The following is a 24,565-nucleotide window of genomic DNA, read 5'->3' as shown; positions in this document are numbered from 1 at the left end:
TTGGTAAATTGTTTGAACATTTAATTTAGCAAAGACTATCATGGCGCTTTCTGAATGCATTTTGCAGCTTGAAATATTATGTAAGTATTAAAGTGACATCACATTGTTGATAATTTACTAGTTAATTACAAATTATGTAAATATATAAGATGCACCCAGACTATTAATTAAAATTTAAACCGTCTATACTTGTTCCAATTTGAAACTATTTTAAAACCAGAATTCCTCTGTCCTTTGAGACATCAGAGCTTATCTGATATAATAAGTCTGATGTAATACAGCAAATGGTAAATATACTGCATTCACATGATGACGTCTGTAAAAAAAAAAAAAAAAAAAAAAAAAAAAAAAAAAAATCATATTTGAAAATAAAAGCTGTTTATTTTAGTAAGTTTTTGTATCGCACCGTAATACTGTTTTTTTTTCTTTTCCCTATTTCAGAATCTTTCTAAAGTTATCTCCGCAGGCTTATTAGTTAATTTAACATTCAGAAAAAGGTGGTGTTCAGAATGAAGGTCTCTTTATGTTCGTGTGTGGTGTTTGTGTGCGTGTGACTACATGTGTGTGACTGTGGCACAACATCATCAGTCAGAGCAGTGAACACTGAACAACCTCCAGCAGAATCAGCAGCCTCTTGTTTGGCTTTCAGATATTCAGCAGCTACTTGTCGTCTCAGGAACGTTGAATCCATTTTTCTATTCAGATTCTCTCTAATCTATTTGGATTCGTTTTTGTTTTTTATGATTTTGGGCAGATTTATGATGGAGAATTAAAATGGTGAGGAAGAAAAAACTTCTAGTGTATGAGTAAGTATTACACTTCTTTGCATTGAGTTTGCATTGGTCACTTTAACTATAGTCTCCTTAGTGTTAAAAATTGTAATTGTGTTTTAAATGGATTTTAATGTAACATAATTTACATTTAACTGTTTTCTTGTTATTAAAACCTCCCACATGGTGAAGGAATTATGGTTTGATTAATAATACAAGCCCTTTCATTTTCAGAGTGCCCCTCAGCATCATACATTATTTGTGAGATGGATATACTCTAGCTCTCCGGGGCAGATATAGATTTCCCTCTATCCAAGTCTAACTTTGGTCCAGGCTAAACTCTTTGTTTCAACTTCCTTATAAAGACGCCTAATCATTTTCAGGGTTATTTACCTAATATAAAAACAGAAATCAAAGGTAGCAAAGGTGGTCTAAATGTAAAATAACCTGAGCTCAAACTATTTTTCTGTCAGCTTCCCCATTGTGTTGGTGCTATTGTAGCAGCACAGGTGACACAAGAGCTTGTGTGTGTATTGTCTGTGTGTGAGCTGGTGTGTATTGTACGTGTGTGCAAATATGGCTGACCTTTATGTTGCACTATTCTATCTAGCATTCTCTTTCTCAGAGAATTAAGTTATTTTGCCTTTTGTATGCAATTGTGCCACAAACCTAACAAGAAAACTATTTCTCTGTAAGTTCGCTGATCTGTATGTGCTTCTAAAACAAATTTGCCTTAGCAGGCACCATAAAAAGTCTCTGCACCCTTTTTTTCCTTCTCAGAATTTGTGGAAGCATGATGTGGGATGGATAAACAACAACGAAATTCTGCTGTAAGTATGCTGAAAAGCTTATGGTGTCACAAGGTGTATTTTCATTGTAGGTAAAACTGATAATGTGATATGTTTATATCTACATTTTTCCATTATTACAACAGTTTTATTATGGTAATTCTCCACCTTGATAGCTTACCTGAAAGTAAGACTTTAAGTTTCTCAGTTGTAGCAAGAAATGATTTACATTTAAAGAAAAAATAAAGTTTAGTGTTGAAGGTTTCCAAAATGGCTGTAATTCCATCCTTTAATAATTTTGTTTATAAGTAAACATGTAATCCTGACCCATATTTACACCTAAAACATATATGTTAATATAAATCCAAAATGTGTCTTTGTTCTGCTCTGTGTTAGATGGCCTCTAATGACCCTGACCTTCCTGACCTCTCTGGTGACCCCCAACCTGGTGACCTCATTGAGATCTTCAGACCAGCCTATCAGCACTGGGCTCTCTATCTGGGAGACGGCTACATCATCAACTTGACTCCTGTTGGTCAGTATCTAAAGTATCTTTATACTTTTATCTGAGCAGAAGTCCCTGTCATTAGTTAGACAAAATAGCTGAGATAAGATTCAGGGCTATCTGTTGGCTTTCCTTGTCTAGGTTATTATTCATTATGAAATGGCTTCTCTGAATACTGGTTAAATTACAATGAATTTGCTTGAATTTGATACGTTTACCTTGAAATAACATGGTTGTGAGCTGGCACTCTTCAAATAAAAGCTGAATTGAATTGAAGCTGAATTGACCCAAATGCAAGACTCACAAGAGATAGGTAGAGACAGGATAAAGGGACATTTAAATAAAACAAAAAAAAAAACACTACAAAAGCAGGCGATAACAGGATGCAAGTAACAGCATAACAAGGATACAGGACAAAGGAAAACTAGGAGCTTAACTAAATTACAAACAAGAAGCAGGTGTGACAGTTCACAAGATACAGGGGACAGTAAGTAGAAAATACAATGTGATTAACTCTACATGGTAAAGCAGCAGACAAGATAACAAAAAGACTGAAAGACAAGCAAGATCTGAAACCAAAGAGGATTAGAAATAATAGTAATAATGAAAAAAAAATAGTATTTATGTAAATTGATGTATTTTTACTGCTACTTGCATGGGAAGAGATGTCTGCTTGACTGATTATGTAGGCGGCTGAAATATGTAGCGGTGGTCTCAGAAGTGTTTGGTTCATGCTGAGGGTTTTGTGCTTTAACCAACAAGAGGTACAGTATGTGTCAGCTGGCGCCTAGTGAAGTTAACACACTGGTTGCTGATATCAGATTTCGTATTGTCCAAATAATGCTTTCATAGCATGAAATATAGTTGGAGAACAATGCCAAAACCAGCAGAAAGTGAGGTTCATACTTTTAGAATTCATTAAGTGAAACGGCAAGAGAAAAAATTGCACTGAAAAAGCATCTCATTTAAAGGGGGTAAATATTTGATGTGACTGTGACTTGCATTCTGGGAGGACTACGAGTTAAGCCATAACAATACACTTATCTACATCAACGGCTGGTTCCTAAATGAAATCCTAAATCATATGATAGAACTAGTGATATCCGAAAACATCAAATCGTTTCCTTTTATTTATAATACAATATAATGATCAAATTTGTGATTAACCCCCCTATGTGTAACTCAGTTTTATCTTTTTTTTTTCAAACCCACGTTTTCTAAAGTTAATCTTTTTGTCTCCTGTAAAATTGTCATTTAACTTACAGATTTAAGTTGTATCATGATATTGAAGTTTTACTGGAGCAGATAAATGGGCTTTTCAGAGCGAGTAATCAAAGCAACTCTCCACATCGTCCTCAGTTTCTCAGTCTGATCTTGATGAATTGAAAACTTTGAGAAACCAATGGAAGCCTGTGGACATTCACAGAAAATACATTTACTCTTTTCAAATCTCAAATGAAAAATGTTTCACTTTTGGTTTGCTGGTTGAGAAAGTTTCTCAGTTTTTCTTGAAGACTTTAAAAGAAAAAAAATGATGCTGTCCCACAGATGAGGGCCAGGCGGCTGCCATGTCCAGCGTGAAGTCCGTCTTCAGCAGGAAGGCTGTGGTGCGGATGCAGCTGCTGAAGGAGGTGGTGGGAAGTGATTCGTACCGCGTCAACAACAAGTACGACCACAACCACACACCTCTGCCCATCTGTGAGATCATCGATCGAGCTCAAGTCCTAATCGGCCAGGAGGTGTCTTATGACTTGCTGGGGAGCAACTGCGAGCACTTTGTCACCCTACTGCGCTACGGGGAAGGGGTGTCCGAGCAGGTCTCTCACTGTTTGTTTTGCTTCTGTCTCATGCGTCACCCCAGCAAGATACCAGTTTTTCACATATGAAACCAGTGATGAATATGGCGTAATCTTAGTTTTCCTTTTTTTTTTTAATTTTTTTTTTTTTACTTTTTTCATTTGGACATTTGAGTTTTGCAAAGTGGTTGCTTTCTTTTTATCTGAACTAATAACTTGTTTTTAATTATGTTTTTAGATAACTCCACAATTATACATTATAATAACACATTTCCTCTACAGTAAAAGCATGAGCATTATTCTTTTTTTGTGAATATTTGATTTGTTGGTGAAAATGAGACACAATTCTATTATTTTCTTTTGACAAGGTTGGGTTTTGTTCATTTGATCTTAGTTGAAGTATAGGTAAGGCTGGGTTAGATTTAGGTCTGCAGTCTCTGTTAAAACAACAACAACAACAAACTAATAGCTTATTCCTCTTAATATTCAAGATCCATATACTCTCCAAAGCTTTGAAGAGAGTTTATAATATCAGTGAACTACAGGAACACATTAATGACATCGAGTATTTGGCTATGTTGCATCTACATGACAATGATTGGAATAATTCCGTATTATGGATATGTAACAAGATCCATGTGCACCTCTGCTGTTCCTGTTCGGTAATCCTGGGTCCACGTCCTGTGCTCCTCCTTGTCTCCACAGGCTACACGGGCCATTGGGGCCATCAGTTTGGTGACAGCAGCAGCCAGCGCCTTCTCTGTCCTGGGACTGATCAACACACGGTCCAGAAACAGGCCTTTCTGACCAGCTGTGATCTCCATTGAAGGATGTTGTCCCCCAACACTCATGTGGCTGTAACATAATTCTTGTTGCAATAATAATACTATAAAGGATCAAATAAAATCAGTTTACTTTCTTATTTGTTCATTACTGAGCTTCATGTGCATTTTGATTAATTGGATCAGTACAGTGTTAACCAAATTCCAAATCAGCATCATTTTAATCTGTTCTTGAGGTTGCCTCAAGTCAGGGACATGACTCAGTTTCTATTATCTAGATCTGAGAAGTCTTCAGATAACACCTACTTTCATAATGTATCAATCTAAAAATGGGTCCATTGTTTATGCAGAGAAACATTTTGAACATATTGGTTGATATTAGGACAAGGCATTCTTCCCAATATACCCTGAGATTTGTTTCATATAGCTAGCTTAAGGCTGGAACATACTTCACTTCCACACTGTTTTAACCTCTTAAGGCCCAAGCAGTGTTATTTTTTTACATGCATTTTTTGTTTCACCTCATTATTTGGGCTTGCTTGAACAATTAGAATAAAATCAATTAGAATAAAATCAAGGGATCATGTTTTGATGTTATGTAATTTTGAAAAAAAATTATGTCCGCATATGTGGACTTGTGGACCTAAGAGCTAAAATGTGCTGTCCATGTATGTGGCCCCTAAACCCCAAAAGCAGCACCACTCTCAGTACTGTTTCAGCTTTTTGCTGCAACCTTGGGGGGGGGGGGGGGGGGGGGGGGGGGGGGTTCTCCTTTTGCTGGTTGTTGCTCTGACAGAATGAGTTCATTTGCTTTTGTGGAGGAAATACACATTTCAATTGACTTAAAAGTGTAAATCACAGAAGTTTTTACAAGCTGTTTGTTTCTTTAATGTGACCAAACGAATGAAATCAAAACATAATTTATCAATTTTTCTTACACACATTAATAGACCTAAGTCAAATAAAACTTTAATTCTGCTTTTGGATACTTTACAAGTTTGGATATTTATTAGCGAAGAATTAGTCACCTAATTACAGAAATATTTAAACGTTTATAACTCGTCTCATATATCTGGAAAACTATCAGGCAATGCAATGTGTGAAATTTCTTTCAAACCTCAATGTTATTATTTCATTATACACTTTTCTCATTTATAAAAAGAAAAAAATTACCTTTTTATAGTTACACTATTGTGTTGATTTCAATGTTCATATGTTTGCTCTCGAATTTGCGGTGGTTTTTGGTAGACCAAGTGACTTGCAGCACGCGTAACTGCACACTTAAAAATGAAAATGTTAATTTTTAAATATGTTGTAGCTGACACTTTTAAAAGCATAATGTAAATCTTAACGACCTTATCAAAAGACAAACATGACAAATTATCTTTCAACATCTGACAGCGGATGTGTTATTATAGCAGTTTTGCAGCCTTCGCATCTTCTAAAATAGAAATCTTACACGAGAACAGCTTGTATCAAAACATGGAAATAAAAATGAGTTTAATCAGAGGCAAATTTCTTTACTTAGATCAAAACCTGTATTTTTTTACAGAAGGAGAGAACAAGACACAGCTCATGTTATGTTAATGGGTAACATTTTACAATGGACTATATGACATTTACATTTCACAGGCTTCTGTGAAGAAAAAAACAAACAAACAATGAAGATATTTTACAAAAGAGTAAAATAGAATATAAAATCTTTCCATCCATGTACAATACTGTTAGTCTATGAATAAAATAAGTTTTTTTTCCACTATGATGACGAAGGCAGGGCTTTGTACTGCAGCAACTTACAAGAAAACCTGTTTGATGTTTCACACTTCAGGAACAAACTCCCTGGCAGAAAATCCACCTGCGTCTTTGCAATAATTGTGATGGAATCAATAAGCTTGGCCAAAAGGGAGTGGTGAAAAGCAGAAAGATACAGATGTGCAATTTACATTCTAAATCAAGTTTTTTAACAAATGGTGAACAGCAGCACAAAGCTTCTCAAATGCAAACTAGATTCAAAGTCTAAAGCACATTTATATAGTAGAAGAGTAAGAGAACTGCGTTAGCCAAATCTTATTAAAACCGGAAGGAATTCTTTCAAAATAATCTACACACTGTAGGAAAAATAGAACATACATCATGAGATCCAGCCTACACAGTTAGTGCAGACGTGTGTCAGTAAATCAGCTGCCACTTTCTCAAAGCACCTGAGGCTGCTAAAAACAAGTTAACATGTAACACATATTCAATTCCATCAAATTTATCTGAAGAGGAAAGTAGTAATGGAGAGTGGGTTTAGGGATCAAATGGCACTGAACTCGTTATCTTCTTCTTACAACTATTTACTGTAATCTGGAGTCACAAGTGTGACCTTAGACAAGTGTGTAAAGCAAGAGTGTAAAATCAAGAACAACCAAGAGAGTCAGCAAACTTTTTGAAAACTGCTTCTTCTGTGAAAGCCTCAAACTTAAAATAAAAAACTTCTTAATAAACTTTCAGTATCAAATGATTCCATCACACTACCTGTAATGTTGCAAATGACTTCAAAACACAACTAATCTTTATAAAAATGCTTTAAGAAAAAAGACAATCTTTGTAGTTCTCTAAATGTTCTCAAATATATACTTGTGTGTAATATATATATATGTGTACTTACACATATATAAAATACTTTACATTCTACTGTATGAGTACAGGCAATGAGTATCTGGTCAGATTTACAATCACATTTATGATCAAAGAATTCCTTATAAACTTCCTGGCATTTGATAGTTTTAGAAAAGTTTTGTTATAACAGCTCGCATCACAAAAACAGCAAACCTAAATTCTTTTATGAAAGAAAGAAAAGAAGAGAAATAGTCCAGAAATTGCTACCAGTGTTTGTTTTAAAACATTTTGTGAAATAAGAGAAAATCCTGGGAGTCAACTATTTGGAAACAGCATTGGCTACCACTCACTGTTCAAACGTTTTGAAGATGTTCACAGATCCGCAACCTTAGATTTGTGTAATGCTCGCAATGGTCTGTATTAGAGCGAGAGATGAATGGAAGACTGTGTTTATATACAACAGGGACATACTCGTTCAGGATTGAAATATACAAACTTCACTCATTTCATCTCTTTTTCGGGCAGTTTTCCCAGATGGGAGGTGATGACTGACCCAGGAAAACTATGAAGGCAGTAGCAGAGTGTCCCATTACAAACTAAATGAAACAGCTACATGTCCGGTCCTGGATCACTGCACTAACTCCACTAAACAGTCTCACCTTCTTAAACCTTTCAGGCTTTCAACAGAAAAACAGATTCACTTCAGGCTCTACTTTGCCTCAGCATGACCAGTTCAGAGTAACAGTGGATGTACCTGGAACAGGAGTTGCTGTCTTAAAGATCTCTTCCTATGAACAAACTGCATTGTTTCCCTCCACCTGTAGAACAGAGCTGTCGTGTTGAATACAGAGACGTGTTGCAGATCACAGAAACTTTTCTGTTCCAATTTTTCCTGCATGTATGCAGCAGTGACGGATGCATATCAGGGCATCGCTGATGCCCACCAAGAACAACCAGACCCAGGTAACAGACAACTTGACGGTAGATCACTGAAGCATCAATGAGCATTTATGCTAGATGGATTATGCTCATTGCACTCTTCATCTGTTGTCCTGTACAATGCTCTCTGGCATAGTAGCTGCTCTCAGTCCAACGGATACACACTGCAGTCCTGTCTGTGTAACATTCACCGCTGTAGCAGAATCTGACAGGACAACGGCAGCTCTTTCCTGGACCAATAAGTGCAACAGAGAGGCGCCCATCACCACTCATTGCAAGATTGTTATTATTTGCCCATAACCTAAAAAAAAAACTCACTATTTTGTTTGTCACTCCAACTCCCGTTAATAGAAATTGTTTGCGTTTTTTAGACTACCTGTTTTCGCCGTGTTTTTTAAAAGGAAAAACTGTACTGCTTGTGCTTGTGCTGAGGACTTTTTGGATTGGAAAAGCTTCTTTCCCTGGACGTGCATGTGTCATAAACTAGAAGCAACACAAGTAGAGTACAACCAAGAGTTAACTTGCTTTGCAATGTAGTATCAAAAGAAATAAGTAAAAAGTACAGCTTGCCAGTCGAGATGAGCTGGATTCAGTCGTATAGACTTTGCTCATGACAGGTGACTTATTAGTACATAAAATTTTGTTTTATCATTTTACAGTGGCTACATTTCTGTTTAGGTATTTTTATACTTTTTTTTTTTAAACAATTTTTAACACTTCTTGTGTTTGGACAACTAGTCAATTATTAATCATTAACAATGATGAGCACTTTTTCAGTAAAATTCCAAATACTTTCCCTGATTTCTTGATATACCCTTGATATTGAGGGTATAAAAGCTAAATAAATCACTTTCATGAATTTCTGACACTTAAAACTGTTGGTAATGAAAACATCGTAATATAATAAAAACAGACCCTTGAATAAAGTGTGTTTCAGGTTGAGAGTGAAGCGAAAACAGAACCTAACACATTACAATAAGACTGTTAACTACAAGCCTGTTGAGAGAAGTGTTGAAGTTAATGCGATTGCATTCATTAGTTCCCAAAGCTACATTTATTTTTACTGATGCCAAATATGAGTAAAATGAAGCTGACTGCGAGGTTTAAAGCGGGAATAAAAGTGGCAAGTCACTAAAATATTTAGTAAAGTATCATTTTTATATTAAGATACCTTAACTATATTTCAATGCCTTCTCTATCTTCTCATGTGGTGTCTTACTGTACATGTCTGTAACTCAGTGGGTTCACTTCAAATGGGATTTAGGTGTTGCTGATGAAGAAAATCAGCCTGTTTCCAATGCTGGGACTTCTAAGCAAAAACTTTCCTTAATCAGAAAAAAAAAAAAAAAAAAATTATAAAAGATTTCTTTTAACTTCAGAGAGATGGATGACTTAGAAAATGAAAAAACAAAAACAAAAAACAAACAGTCCAATGTGGATTCTGTAGAAAGTCATTTTGTAGAAAGGCTAGCTGCTGGATTAAGGTGCTTTGAGCACAGTTCAGTCCATCAGTGCTGTTGGTGTTTACGGTGGGACAAGGAGTGACGTTTACTCCATGATGGCTCTGTAAATCACAGGCTCAATGTAGTCCCCCCTGTAACGTGAGTTGATAACTCTCTGTCTCTTTGACTCCCGGATGATCTCCTTCTCTTCAAAGATGCCATCAAACCTCATGTCTGAAGCTTTAGACTGCGGATGTGATAACAGTGGTCATTAAATAGAATATATTCTATATAATATACAAGACATAATAATAGTGTAATTATGGCTTGATAAATTTCACAAGAATTAGGTTCCAATTACTGCTGTGTTAAAGCTGGGGTAGGTAATCTTGCTCAGACATTTTTTTTTTTAAAATTTATTTATTTTTTTTACTCTGGGTGAAGTAGTTCCTCATCCTGATAGTAGTCTATACGTTTTGTAATCATGAACAATAAAAAATATAGCTAGACCCCTCAGTTTACTGTATATCTGTAAAAAACTGACCAATCAAAACGTTCAGGCTGCACTGAAGTTGTTCATTACTTATATTTCGTAAGCTTCTTCTCCCAGCTCTACTCCAAAATGAAGGAAGGACTTGAATTGGTTCATTTGCTAAACAGCTGAGAATGAGATAACTGTTGGTGGAAAAAGCTGCGAACTAGAAAAGCACTCGGAGAGCGCAACCCTCCGCCATGGCCTTGAAAAAAATTCCTGAATCCATAGGGTGATCCGGATCACCAACTAAATTAAATCAGTTCTTCCTTTTCACATTTCCAACAACTCCTGAAAATTCAATTAATATCCGTCCTTAAGTTTTTGAGTTATCTTAAACACAAACAGATAAACGTCGGTAAAAACATCACCTCATTGGTAGAGTAAGAAAAAAAGCCTTGGATCACACAAGGGGCAAAAATATCTTGCTAGCTCCCCGACATGACCTACCCCAGCTTTAAATGAGAATCAGGTCAAATAGAAATGAGGTAGGAAGAAATGTTAGGAGTCAACGCACCAGTCTGGACTTGACTCTCTTGGGGAGTTCCTCTTCCAAGCTGTAGACATCATCTCTCTTAGCCGTCAGCTGGGATCCATCTTCAAATTCCACCTGCATTTTAGACCATTCAAGAAGAAATTAAGTGAAGGTACTGAACATTTCTACGGTTGCAAACCAGACTTCCCATTTCATTTGTAAAAACATAAATCCACCAGCAACACTTGGAACTTTTTGTCTTTTTAGTAGGTCAACCATAAATCTACCGGACAAACTGCTAAATCCTGATTGGTGTTTAGTGGATATAAACGCACGTTTTCATTTCATTACCTCTTGAAATTATGATTCCTTAACAACTGATAAAGTCAAATTAAGTTCCATGACACTAAAGATACACACAATTAGAAAAAGAAATCTTACCAGGTACATTTGAATGACATGAGCTGCCACAAACTTGGCCCCGTACATCAGCCCGTCTGTCCATCGCACCTGAACTACATCACCCTGTGGTGGAGGTCCAAGCTGGGCGCAGTCTCGGCTCTAAGCAGAAAAACAAACAACTAATAATATAATACACATTAGGGTGCAGGGGAGTAAGTGCTGTGTCTCGTGCATTTTTCTCAACATTATTTGTAAACAGATATAAATGTATGCATGATGCATCTCTTTCTTTATGAGAATTGACACCAAAACAGCTCTGGGTCTGTGCAAAATGCAGATTTTTAGTCTCTGTAAGCGTAGGATGTTGTGCATCCAAACATCTTCATGAGCCAGTGCTTATGGGAGTAAGCTTCATCACTGGTGTACTCCATTCAAGTGTTGAAACCAACATGAACATGATATGGAAAGTAAAAAGCAAAACCTACCACAATGTCTTCTGGGAAGAGGTTATCACTGAAAGAACCATCATCAAAGTTGACTTCGTAGAAGGTCTCTTTAGACAGCTGCACCACATCACACTGGTAGTAGCGGCCATTCTTGTGCTTGCATATGACTTTCTGGCCCACAGTGAGCTCATGCATAGCAGCTTTATTGCGCTGGGAGATGAGACAAATTAAACTTTCATTATTGTAATTATGTAGTTGTTAACAGTGACTGGAAATCACATCATAATTATAATATTTGGAAATTTATTTCAGTGATGTCCAAAAATGTCCTCAGCAGTTCAATACCTCAATCTGAGTTGGGCCTTTGTGTCGACAGCAGGTAACGTGGACCACAAAGGGCCATTCATCCGGCTGCATTAATACTCCAGCAGCTTGGGCACAGGTGGGATGATAGGCAGTAGGACAGCGACCATGAGAACACTGCACACAGCAGCCGGAGGCTTTTTTCATCCGCTTCTTGCAGTAGTAACATTTCTGTGAGAGGAAAACACACCGGCTTGTGTTCAGGAAACTATTCTTAAATTACTAGGGAAAAACACAACAGCCCCAGCACAGTCATAATATGTTTTTCCTACAGCTTAATCAATGAGAATTTTGCCCTTAATATGTGGAAGAAATGGGAAAATTTGCACAAAAAAAAAAAGTCAGTCAAAATTATTATTGGATGCATTTTGGAACTGGCGACATACAATATTTGAATATGTAAAAGGTGGAATAATTTTTACTTATTCTGTTTTAAAATAACTGAATATGCACTACACATCTGGGAGGTAGCTTGTTGAATTCAGCGGAAACTGACATCACAGGGTGCGTTGGGTTGTTAAGTCTGTTTACACTTTAAAGATATTTTATTTTAAGATGTTTCCAATGCATCAAAAATGAGTTTTGACACAATGCTTCAGAAGTTTCATCATCAACACCTTCTTCCTTTAAGCCAAATACGACTGATGCTGTCGTATCGTGTCAATAATTTCCATCGGTTTTAAAATTATATTAATAAATGTATTTATTTAAATCAAAATTAAACTTAAAGAATACAATACTTAAATATAAAAATAAAACAAAATAAATAGATAAAGAAAAAAATATAGATTCAATTAAATAAAATTAACACACCTGTAATATTAATAAATTACTGTCCCTAAATTTGTGATTCTGCATAACTAATTATTTCCAGACACAATCAGATCCGTGTTACCCTGCTGGTATTCTGGAAACTCACCAACTTAAACCTCTGCAGAGGAATGGCACTTAAATCGACAGGTCTCCTTTTATTGAGGTTAATAAAGCGTGCCTCTAGCACAGCCACAGCACAGAGCACATGAACCCACCTGCAACACACACACACACACACACACACACACACACACACACACACACACACACACACACACACACACACACACACACACACACACACACACACACACACACACACACACACACACACACAAAATCAGTAATGACCAACCATCATGTCGATCACTGAGGAACTAAGCATTTAGCTTTAGTTGGAACTAACTATTTAAAATAAGAGCAGAATAGCAAAAACCTCTTAATGTACTTGTGACTGTTCAGACAACCTGGATGATATTGGAACTTACTTATCATTGCTGGTTTTTTGCAAGGCTCCACCCCTTAACCAACACAGGCAGCAGCTCTGGAATAAAAACATGGTCATCCAACGGTCCAGGTAAACAACAGGAAATAAAAACATCTCAGCAGGTATATCAATGAAAAATGAATACTTATCTGGATCTTTCCAGTCTTAGGTAAAATTAAAATGTCAACAAGTTGACGTCATTGAGTTAATTAGTGTCCTTCTGTCTTGTTAGGGTTAGAAGCCAAAAGGAAAGTCATTTTGCAGCAGCGTTGGAAAAGCCCATTGTTGCAGCTGGGTGCAGTCATTCATGGCACCACAACAGTAAAGTGAATTTGGCCAAGACTGATGGATGCTGTCCTCATTTATGTAAAATCCCTTTAGAAGTTTTGCTTCTTCTTCTTTTTGGAGGTGTTCACCTCCTTCATCAGTATTAATTTTATGTTACACATAAAGTGAGGGACACCTGGAGTTTGTGTCTTTGACCATTCATTAAGAAACAAGCTAATCTTTTGGATACTGCAGCACTGAAGATTTTAGCGGTTTTGAAAGCCTGACTAATTAAAACCACGGCATACACTGAAACTAGAAACTTGTCTAACAGTTAATATTCAGTACAATAAATTCAACCAATAGTGTTCACTGACCTCAGTCATGGCATTGGCCTCACAGCGCGCACACTTCCACTCCTTGCTCACACTGGTGGGATCTACACCATAACATGCTGGAATATATAAACACAAGGCCCAGTCTGGTATAAATAAGTGACATAACCACAGTCTCCTCTGCAATATGCAAAGTGCAGAATGCAGAAAACAGTCCCACTAACAGACGTCATTGTAACAACGTCATGTGAAACATCTGTAATCCATTTTTACCTCAGAATGTGCTGATTTTGTAAATATGCAAAGCAAACATCTGCTATCTTTCTTATTTGAGAAATTGTTTGTGTACTGACTGGTGTGAACCCGAACACTGCACTGCGAGCAGCTGATGAGGAGGCTGGTTCCATCTTCCTCAAGATAAAGTGCGATGGGCTGTTCTTCACACTCGGAGTCCTCCTCGGTGGTGGTGGTGAAACACATCTCTGGGATGAGAGGTTTGGTCCGCATCTGCCCACCAGCTAGCCTGACTGGACTGTTTGCGTTGTTTGTACCCTCAGTCTGGAAACAAGTACAGCACACAGAGAGAATAAAAAAGGTTTTATTTTAAGGAGGAATGCTCTTGTTTAACAAGCTGAGCTCTTAATGAAATGTCATTAGACATGATTTTTTTGTAAAATAACACAATGGTAGAATCTGAAAGAAAAAGGAAAGGGAAAAAAAAAAAAACACCTCTCGACTAGTACTTGTTAGTTGTTCCTGCACACTGGTGAAGATTACCTGTTGGTATGTGTGGAATAGCATGCAGATGGAGCAGTATGGAGGTTTGGAGCCCATGCGCTGGTTGTAGTCCCTCTCCTTCTTAAAATTTGGAGGTCTGCTTTGCCACAGATGAACCAGAGGCTTAGCCCAGGTGTCCCCCTCCAAATCACCCTCCCCTACTGTAGGACGCTCATCTGGACCCTCTAAGACACAAAAAGCAAAAACCATTTTACCACTAATCATCTAACATCTTAGAAGGTTTCAGTGATCAGAATAAGTGTTCATGCTGCGACAGACCTTCATCACTGATGCATTCCTTTATAAGGGGATGGTGGCCTGGCAGTTCCCCCAGATCACTCTCCAATTCCCCATACGCGGCCATGACTTCTGTCACCTGCTGGAAACAAAAAAACATCAGCATTATTTGTATAAAAGACAGACTAACCATGGTAAAATTCAGTTTAATGATGTCATTTGAATAAAAAAAAAACAAACAAAACAAAACTCCTCCTCACTGCAGAGATCTACACTAGCAGGTGCGCAAGCACAGCGACCTGTATCAGCCACTTCACACATCCTGTACGTGATTACTTCAACTTTCTCGCCACAAACAGAAGTCCAAGAAACATCAGAGGATTAAAATGCTCAAAACACACTCTTCCAAGAAGCTATTAAGAAAAGAAACTTCTTCACCTACTTGAAATATGTGTAAACACACACTAAAAACATGTCAGCCTAAAACTCTCACTAACAAGGTCGTCCATAAAACACATGCCATGTGTGAAAAATTGATTAATAACCACTGCTCTGACCAGTATATTCTGGTCCAACAGCAGCGTCTTCAACCAGAGGTTTCTTCAGCTCTGAAATTCTACACGACTGTGCAAGGAGACTGTTTTTGATGGACTGCGACAAATCATACAATTTCACATTGCACTTCTTTTTGTACATACTCGATGTATTCAGCATGTTTATGTTGTCGATATGCTGCTTTAAAATAAATATTTCTTTGACAAGGAATAAATATTCTCTATAAGTAACAGAGTTTGATAAAAACAGTCTGATTAAAGGCTAACATTATTCATGGTTATATTCTTCAAATAATGAAAAAAAAAATGGAAATGTTAAAAGTAGAGAAAAGATTTTAAAAACATTACCATTGTTAAAACAACACAAGTGTATTGTGGGGGTGTATTATTTTTGTACAAGTACCTCTTTGCTGGTATGTTTGACATCTTTCTCCTTCTCATCATTGTCCTCGCTGTTTTCCTCTTCCTTTGGCTGAACTTCTTCGCCATAGTCTCCTTTGGCATAGCTGTGAACATGAAGGACGTCTGCAGGGCTCAGCGTCCTCTGAAACAGCTTTTGCGCTGGACCGCAACTAGTTTCCACCTGAGGCTCCACGCCGCTCCGTACCTCCTCAGGGTTTTGAGACGCCACTTTTTTCTCAGCAGGCTCAGGAGGACAAATATCTGCAGTTGCCGCCCCGTTTTTCTCCTTTTTGGCAGGACTTCGTCTGGTTGAAGTTTTCTTGCTGCTGGCTTTGGAATGAAATTTAGACTGTGGCTTAGCATCCTTCTCCTTCTTAGGCTCCGGCTGGGCTTTTAAAGTGTCTGAAAGAGATTATTACAGCTATATTATTACAACTGCTGGCACAAGGTCAGTATGCCTTCTTTCTTCCCAGTTTGTCATATTCTGTTTGATATGGGCAGTTTAACCTGAATTTTGACATCTTTAATTATTCTTATCCATTTTAATGCTTTGCTTCGGTTCTGGCAAATATTTCCAGTTCTACAAAAGGCATTTACTCAGCCATAGACATATATATGCATGTCTATATGATGATGTCTTGATGCATTCAGCTACAAGACCCACATCTAACACAGCCATCATCTCTTAGCTTCCCAGAAAGCAGGGATCCTCAATCCTGGTCTTCTTACCAGGATCCTGCAGGTTTTAGAAGTTTCCCTGTTGCAACATACCTGATTCAGACTTGGACATATGCAAAGTTTGAACCAAAACTAAATTTAAAGGCAGCTCAGCAACTTAAAGCAAGATGGAACATGATAAAGATTCTCGAAGCATCAACAGCACAGAGGAGTCTTTGAGGTGGAAGACTTTTCCCTTGTAGAATTTCCCTTAGCTTTACAACATAGTAGTGTAAGAACAGAGTAGTCCTGAACCGCATCACTCTGAGCTGTTAGCATGGTTGAGCTGACCTGTGACGAAGAGGAAAATCAAGTATGGCTCAGCATCACATTTGTGTGTGTAAAATAAAAATCTGGTTTTATCCTGTAGGGGGCTTTTCTTTTTTTCAACCACATCTAAACCAGGAAAGTCCTGTTTTTGACCCCCAAATTTAAACAGCAGGTGTTTTTTTTGTTTTTTTTTAAAATTATAATTAAGTAATACTATGTTGTTTACAGCTAAAAAAAAAAAAAAAAAAAAAAAAAAAAAAATATATATATATATATATATATACATTTTAGGGTTAAATTTCTTCAAATGTAAAAAAAAAAAAAATGGAAACGTAAAAGTAAAAAAAGAAATAGAGAAAATATTAGAGTTAAATGTTTAACTCAAAGTTTCAAAACAGGAAATAACCAAGAAGTTACACAAACTGAACATCTGCTATCCTTCATAAGAGAGTAAATAATAACAGAACACAATGATTTACATATCTCACAAACCTATATTTGAGAAAGAAAGAAAAACTGGAGAAAAACATCTTTGGTTTAAGTGGCAACAGGTCAGAAAGTTCATTTCAGAAGAATGAAACCTGTTTTGGAACTGGAGTTGCGTCTTAGTAAATAAACCACAGCTAAATTATTTTATTTTCAGAAACTCAAATCTTTCAGTATTTTAGAAAACCACATTCTTCTTTTGTCTTCCTTTTATGAGAAAAAAAGTCAAACATGCCACAAGAGACCATGCTTACACTAAGTGTTTGGTGTCTTTACCTGGTGTGCCAACAACTTTCATAGGAGGCTTTTTGCTTGACAGTTTGGACTTCTTCGCCTCCACCCCCTTAGTCTCCTTCGCTGCTGGATCGGGCTCGACATCTTCTGACGTCTCAACAGCTTCATGCTCACGCTTTGTCCCAGTCTGATGCTTTGGACTGACATGTTAGGAGAACACTGATGAGGGTGTGTTAAAACACACTGAGGAAACATTGTTTTTTTTTGTTTGTTTTTTTTTTAAAAAAGTGACAGTAAAAGTAACATTTCTGTGACAAGAAGAGTTTGCAAGAGCAAATGACAGATCTCCTGAGCAATCTGATTCGCACTAACAGACCTGATGTCTTATAGAAGTGCAGCTTCTCTCTCTGGCGACTGAATCCCTGTTTATGTCTAGCATCAATATTTGCGTTATGTGATTTCAAGTTGAAAGTTCAACTCAAGAGCATTTACACTTTATAACCACAAACCTCCATGTGCATTTCAAGTTTCTATTTGTGATTGTTTCCCATTTTTCCATGTATGCAAATGAACAAATAGGCTGTGAGACAGATGGTCAGCTGTAGGTAACCAATGGCAGCATATGAAAGAATAGCTGCTGATTAGCTGCAGAGTTGCTAATTATAAATCTTTAGTTGACATTTCAATTAAAACATCCTCTCACCAAATAACCATAATCTTAGTAAATTTTTTGAATTAGTGTGGGAAGACCAAAATGTGTTCAGTTTACTCTGAATAAGTACAATAATTCACATGACTATGAAAAAAACAAGTGAATATTGTAGAGACACTGTAGGTTAGTAGTTAGAATATTAACCTTTTGTCCTCCTGGACAGGAGCTGTAGGCTCATCAAATGAAGCTTCAGTGGCGCTCTCTTTAACAGGATCGATCTCATCTTTTATCAGAAACTGAGCAGCCTCTGGCGTTGGTTTGGAGTGGTCAATTGGAGTGTTATCTTGTCCTGCTTTCCATAGTTTGTAACGGTCAGCTTGGAACTTGCGTACAAACACATCCATGGGTATTTTCACCATATCCTGACGGCATGAACACTGGGGTGAAAAAAGAAAGGTCAGTCAATATGCTATATGATGACTGCTTTAAAGTAGTTGTTACTAATATACACATTCATATACTGACATTAGCTAAATTGTAGGCATCCCTCCGGTAATGAATGAAAAACCCACAAAAGTCATTGAAATAAGTTGAAACTGAAAAAAGAAATAAAAAAAATTCTGAAAATCAACTAATGAAAATTGCTTCTGAATTGTTGTTCAACAGAATAATTTTATAAAAGCAAACTGATAAAATATACCTTGACTAAAAAAACTGTTTTATTTAACCTTTACTTAACCAAAGAAAGATCAAGGGGGTCCTGGTTCAAGATAGACAGCAGCACAAACACACAGTTACTTTGTCATAATGACACCCTCAGCGTAATATTTTGTTGCACAACCTTTTCAGCTGGAACATTTGCGTGCAACACTTTCCATTTCCAGTAAACTGATTTACACACCAGAGTTGCCTGTTTTCCATAATCAATCCATCGCTGCATGGCAAAGTTGGTTGACTCGGAGCAGTTGAAGCCGTGGTTGAAACCAGCATGATAGGCAAACGGGAAAGTCACAATGAACTGCCCAGCCTCCTGGGTGACCTGATATAAATACAGTATTAACATTGTTTTCAGAATATTAGAATAATTAAGACTTCCTATACTTTTGTTCCAATATTACCATGTTATCAGTTTCTTTTCCTGTTAAATTGTTAGGTGATTTCTATTTCGTCATAAGTTTTTATAAACATTCATTTCATTTTTGTTCCCGGCAATATACAAGCCAAAGAAAAAAAACATGTAGCTTGTTGACTTGGTGAAATAATATGGAATGAAATCACCCTATTATCTAAACATTTGCATGTTATTGCATGCACTGGCCGGTTACTTAAACATAATGCACCCTTATGCTTCATAAAATCCTATTATCATATTATCAGTAAATAAAAAAACAAAAAACAACAAAATAAAAATATCAATACTAATACAAATTTTACTTATTTTTTCATAACATCTACAAAAAAAAAAAAAAAAAAAAGAATAATTACCTTCTTGTAAGGCACGCCATACTTTTTCAGGATTGAGGGTGAAATTAAAGTCATCTTGTGGCGCAGGAAGGCTTCACAGCTCTGAGTATTCCCAGGAAAAAAACCTGTAAAAGCAGGAAAATATTCAGATCAGAAGTGAAGCCGAAGCTCTTAAGTTGGATGAATCCATTTAAAAAAAAAACGTCAAAATCAGTGGCCCATCAGTCAGGTAATTAATAACCAATACAGTTGTACAAGCATTCTATTAAAATGATCTGGACTTCCTTTATGGCAGTGCAGACTAAATATGCAGAAGAAACACCATCATGTTCCACAAAGTGCTGCTCACATTGTCCAGATGAGAAGCAGGCAGAAGAAGCATCTTTGCACCCACCTCTAACAGTGAGCAAACTGCTGCTGTATGAATATCTACATGCTCATTTCTGCATAATAAACAGTGTTCAAGCAAAAATGACATAATGACATTTGATTTTGTGCTTTTACCCAGAATTAATTATGTATTAAGTGCTTTACAAAATAACTATGTCTGAATATTTACATAAAACAAGCCTTCACACACCAATGTATACAGCATAGCAATTTAAAAAGACAAACATCATAATCACCTCCTTCTCACACAGACATACTCTGTATGCACACACATACAGAACCCCCCCCCCCCCCCCCCCCCCCAGCAAACATGAACTGTATTCCCTAGTTTTTCTCTTTGCTGAATATAGATATTAAAATAAAAGGGAAAAAATATTTACATTTGAAAGCAATAATCAAAACTTCAGCATTTTCTTTCTCCTAAATCATTATTACATATCTCAGAGATCTTATGCAATCTCAGATCCTAATAGATTTTGATGGTAAGCATATGGTATGATGGGTGCTTTCTCCTTTATCTCCGTTTTACATTTCCTGTACGCTTCCTCCTCTAAAACCCATTGGAGCACTTTAGGAAGACACGGTTCTTTGAAAAGTGCAACCAGCTCCTTCCTGTAAACGACTCTCCTGCTGTCATGACAAGACAGCAAAAGAAATGTTAAACATGCTGTAATTTCAAGCAGAAATTCCTGAGGCAGTGCAGCATTCCCACCATGGAAAAATAAAGACTATCCCAGTCAATGCATGAATCATCAGAGATAACGCAACAAGCTGCAACTGAGATACCTCCCACATAGAAAGAAAAAGGAAACACCTGTGTGCATTGAGCTTTTTTCCCCTAAGATTTTGCATCAGATCTGACTAAATTAAAACAAATGTAAGTCCTACTATGTACCTCTGGCAAGTCGTTCCAGTTTTCTCCCACGTTCTGGTGGGACAGCATACCTGAAAATCAATAAAGGGACAAAGATCTGATCAAATATAAAGGTAACTGGAGCACAAAACTGCCAGTGTTACTTTATTTATAGGTCTGTAAAAACGCTATTTTTATTATTTTTGTGTGTGTGTGTGTGTGTGTGCAGTGGGGGGGGGGGGGTCTCATGTCATTACCCAGTATATCTGTTATTAAAGTGTTATTATTTGCATTTTATAAAATAAGGTAATTTAAATCAGATGCTGCAAACACTAAAGATCTGCAGGGAAATTTGTGAAAAGGTCTAAATTTTCTCTGCATCTGCCTTTCATTCACCATAATGGCGCTGCATGAAGAGTCTAATGTAAAAAAAAAAATCTTCATATCCAAATGTCATGGCATGTCAGTGAGTGGCATGTTCCTGTTCGGATGGTGTGACTGTACCATGACTGCGGCTCTCCATAGTGCAGGTAGGTAATGCTGTATAGATCCATGTCCTCTGTGTGCCATGCAAAAGCACTTTTCCACATCCCAAAACAGAGGTTTGGTGTGTTGACTCCTTTAATCTTAATGCCGCTCTCACTCTCCACAGTGTCCAGGATGGTGTTGAGATGACCAATGTTCCATTCAGTCACATCCTGCAAAGGAGGGGTGTAAAAGAAACTGTCCATTGGAATAATGCTCTGAAAATGACACTCCACATACATCACTGATCGTGACATAAGAGATTAGTTGATACTGTGGACTGTGCAGTAACACATCTGAATGTTAAAAATGAAAACAGCTCGATTCGAGGTTTCAAACAACCTCCACTCACTGGATCATACAGAGTCCCGCTGACATCAGCCCCGTACAGTGGAGGATTAATGGTCAGATTCTTCCAAAACTTCCTCTCCAGTTCCCCAAAATTCACAAACCTTGGACTGCAAAACCTGAGGATCAAATCAGTTTCTTAATATAACAAGTTGAAGCACAAATACATGGCATTTGAATCACATTTTAAGGCATTATAATCTCGTAGCTGTATGAAAAATAATATTTAAAACTATGCCACTGTATAAACTGACTTGTCCAACTTGGAGGTCTTTCGGAATTCATGGACAGTCATTGGTTTCTTCTGGATGTTGTACTGGGTGAAAAGTCCTGACTGGCCAGTCACCACCTGCTGAACCGAAGCGGGGATGACCAGGTCATCAATGTCATTGTATGTCTTTCTGGGTTTCCAACCTTTGGGTGGTATAATCTGCGAAAGAAGAAAACAAATAAAAGAACTCAGCCCGTTTGCTGTGAGGCTGCAGCTTTCAACAATCCGGCCTCACCAATGCCTTCAGGTTAATACTGGTCAAGCCTGGATGCAACCTATCAAGTAATGGCTCATAGTCTTGTGCAAGGGAAGAAAGCTACCCAAAAATAACAAAATCTGTCTTTTTTTTTTTCCCCTATCCGTTCTTCCCACACTGTCAGCCTCGACCGACACAACATGCATTTCATTAAATAATGTTGCGTTAAATGCGTGAAGAAATTTCACACAATACAAGAATAATTTTTTCATAATTCTGTGAAATTATGAGTGATTGATATCTGCAAGTTTGCACCTCATTTCAAACCTAATAGTTACGAAATTAGTTTATTTTCATCTTGTAGTTATTTCTGGACATTTTTTAGATGCCAAAAGTCTTGCATAGTTATTGTTCCTCAAGTGTTTAGTCCTTAATAACTAAACTAACTAAAATGTATGTTTAGGAATACCAGTAACTACATAATCATTATTTATAGCTGTGCAATCTTTAACAGACCAGTTTAAATAAAAATGATCAGTCATCATTATAACTTTACAAAGAACCACCTGAAACAGACCCCACTTACTTTTGCTATCCCAGCTCTGTGCGCTCCTTGTGACTCCATATAGGCAATATACCGGCTGAAATCCTTGAACTCTTCTTTGGAAGGGGTGAACGTCATTATCCTGAACCCCTCCCTTTGGGTTGGTGTATCTGTGGTCATCTTCAGGATCCTACTGTGACCTCAACTCTGATATGTGGAAAAACATGAACATACATTGAGGCTCTGAATGTGATGTTTTCAGCCACTTCATCTTTTCCTTTGCATTTTAACTTGATGAAAAACAACTGTGATAATAATAATAACAACAACAATAATATCAATTTATAGCACCAGGTTACGCAATCACGTGACTGTCAGTGCTGGTCATAGGTGCTAATACAGTCTGGTGCTGATACACGCATGTTGTTGCGAGTATTGTTATTGCACGCCCCCTACTGTCCATTCATAGTTTTACCTCCGACAGGGAGTTTATGTTTTTTGCTGATTATGTTTGTTTGTTTGCAACTTTACGCAAAGACAAAAAAAACCCAAAAACTTTTCGTGATTTCTTTCAGAGAATGAGTCTTGGTCTAACTTAGACTCTAATCTGGGATTGATCTGTAAGAAACTGTGGGTACAGCGATTTATAAAAGTACTCTTCACAGTATGTGTGGAAATGAGCTGCTTGAAGGAGGTTTGTACTCCCCGAGCGCTTTTCTAGTTATCAGCATCAATGCTATGACTACATGCAACCATTGCATGATATAATATATGATATGATACTGAACCAATAAGTACTATTGTCAGAAAACACCGGATAGAGCTTTACATGTTTAGTCTATGTTAAGTACTACCAAGCATATAAAGGAAGGGGAAAGGAAGCTCTGAAGCCACTTTGTTTTTAATAGAATTTTAACATTAATATTCACTCAGATGAGTGATCTTCCTGGTTAGATTGAGCGCTCCCCACCCACCCCTCATCCAGTTCGAGAAATGATGCACTATGAAGTCTTGTGACGTTTAACTTGCTGCAACGTAAACTCGTTTTAAGAACTAAAAATATGAAGATCTGGTGTTTCACCAAGATTGGGCAGGATTCTAACTGACCCTGAGCATGGCTATATGATTGGATCGGAACCACGTCTATTAAACGCCATGGCCCCCTGACCGTGCAGCGTCTCGGAAAAATGTTTAGCTAGTCTGCTAGCTTACATGCTAACTGCGAGGGAGCTTGATCTCCTCCTCCTAGTTAAAAGTTTTGTCAACGAATAATTAAAAACATTTCACAGTCAGAAATAAACCATTTTGCACCAAAATTTAAAGATAAGGCAACGTGCATAGTCTAACCTGACACTGATTTATTTAAAAAGTATCCGCTGAATGTGTAGCGGACTTAGAGATTTGACAGCTGCTCTCAGCTTTCAGCTAACGAACTAGCAAACATGGCTTGATGCTCTCTGTTAGGTTTTACAAAACAAACTTAATAAGTCCTGCCTTCTTACAATCAAATTCTTATTGAAATGACAGACAATAACTTACACAAACAAAAATGTAGTAGGGTTGTTTTGTTCATCAGATAACAGGAAACTGAGAAGAAACAGACATCATCACTCCGAATTGAGAAGACAGACCTCCATTATTTCAATGACGCATGCCCAGTACCTATTTGTTTACATAGGTACGAGGAGGAGGGGTACCTTTCTATCTCAGCCAATCACAATGCTCTTTATTGTAGCCGTTGGATCTTATATATATATATATATATATATATACATATATGATATGTATGTGTGTGTGTGTGTGTATCTATATGTACAAATACATATATAGATATTTGAATGTGCTGACAAAAATCACACAAATATTATCAATGAAAATATATCAACCCATGGACTCAAAATT

The 24,565-nt window shown here is 37.1% G+C and overlaps 2 protein-coding genes across 2 annotated transcripts; one reads left to right on the top strand and one right to left on the bottom strand.

Moving 5' to 3' along the window:
* Positions 1-721: 721 nt before the first annotated feature.
* On the top strand, positions 722-4,666 carry plaat1 (phospholipase A and acyltransferase 1; the record flags this gene model as incomplete). Its single annotated transcript, XM_079245468.1, has 5 exons — positions 722-806; positions 1,551-1,600; positions 1,955-2,093; positions 3,612-3,880; positions 4,565-4,666. The coding sequence occupies exons 2-5, from the start codon at positions 1,574-1,576 to the stop codon at positions 4,664-4,666; spliced, it is 537 nt and encodes a 178-aa protein (XP_079101594.1). The 5' UTR covers positions 722-806; positions 1,551-1,573.
* A 1,491-nt stretch (positions 4,667-6,157) lies between these two features.
* On the bottom strand, positions 6,158-24,308 carry kdm4aa (lysine (K)-specific demethylase 4A-a). Its single transcript, XM_079245292.1, has 22 exons — positions 24,203-24,308; positions 22,706-22,870; positions 21,907-22,082; positions 21,657-21,771; positions 21,284-21,477; positions 20,822-20,871; positions 19,558-19,661; positions 18,974-19,111; positions 18,277-18,509; positions 17,463-17,620; positions 15,715-16,115; positions 14,800-14,899; positions 14,521-14,705; positions 14,097-14,301; positions 13,786-13,862; positions 13,143-13,198; positions 12,761-12,869; positions 11,824-12,012; positions 11,518-11,688; positions 11,072-11,191; positions 10,673-10,765; positions 6,158-9,870 (listed from the first exon to the last, which is right to left on the bottom strand). Exons 2-22 carry the CDS (start codon positions 22,841-22,843, stop codon positions 9,730-9,732), a joined length of 3,153 nt encoding a protein of 1,050 aa, XP_079101418.1. The 5' UTR covers positions 22,844-22,870; positions 24,203-24,308; the 3' UTR covers positions 6,158-9,729.
* Between the last annotated feature and the right edge of the window lie 257 nt (positions 24,309-24,565).

This window comes from Telmatherina bonti (genome assembly GCF_933228915.1).
Source record: "Telmatherina bonti genome assembly, chromosome: 8".
In the NCBI taxonomy this organism is placed as follows: Eukaryota; Metazoa; Chordata; class Actinopteri; order Atheriniformes; family Telmatherinidae; genus Telmatherina; species Telmatherina bonti.
This window is presented reverse-complemented; position numbering and strand designations above follow the sequence as displayed.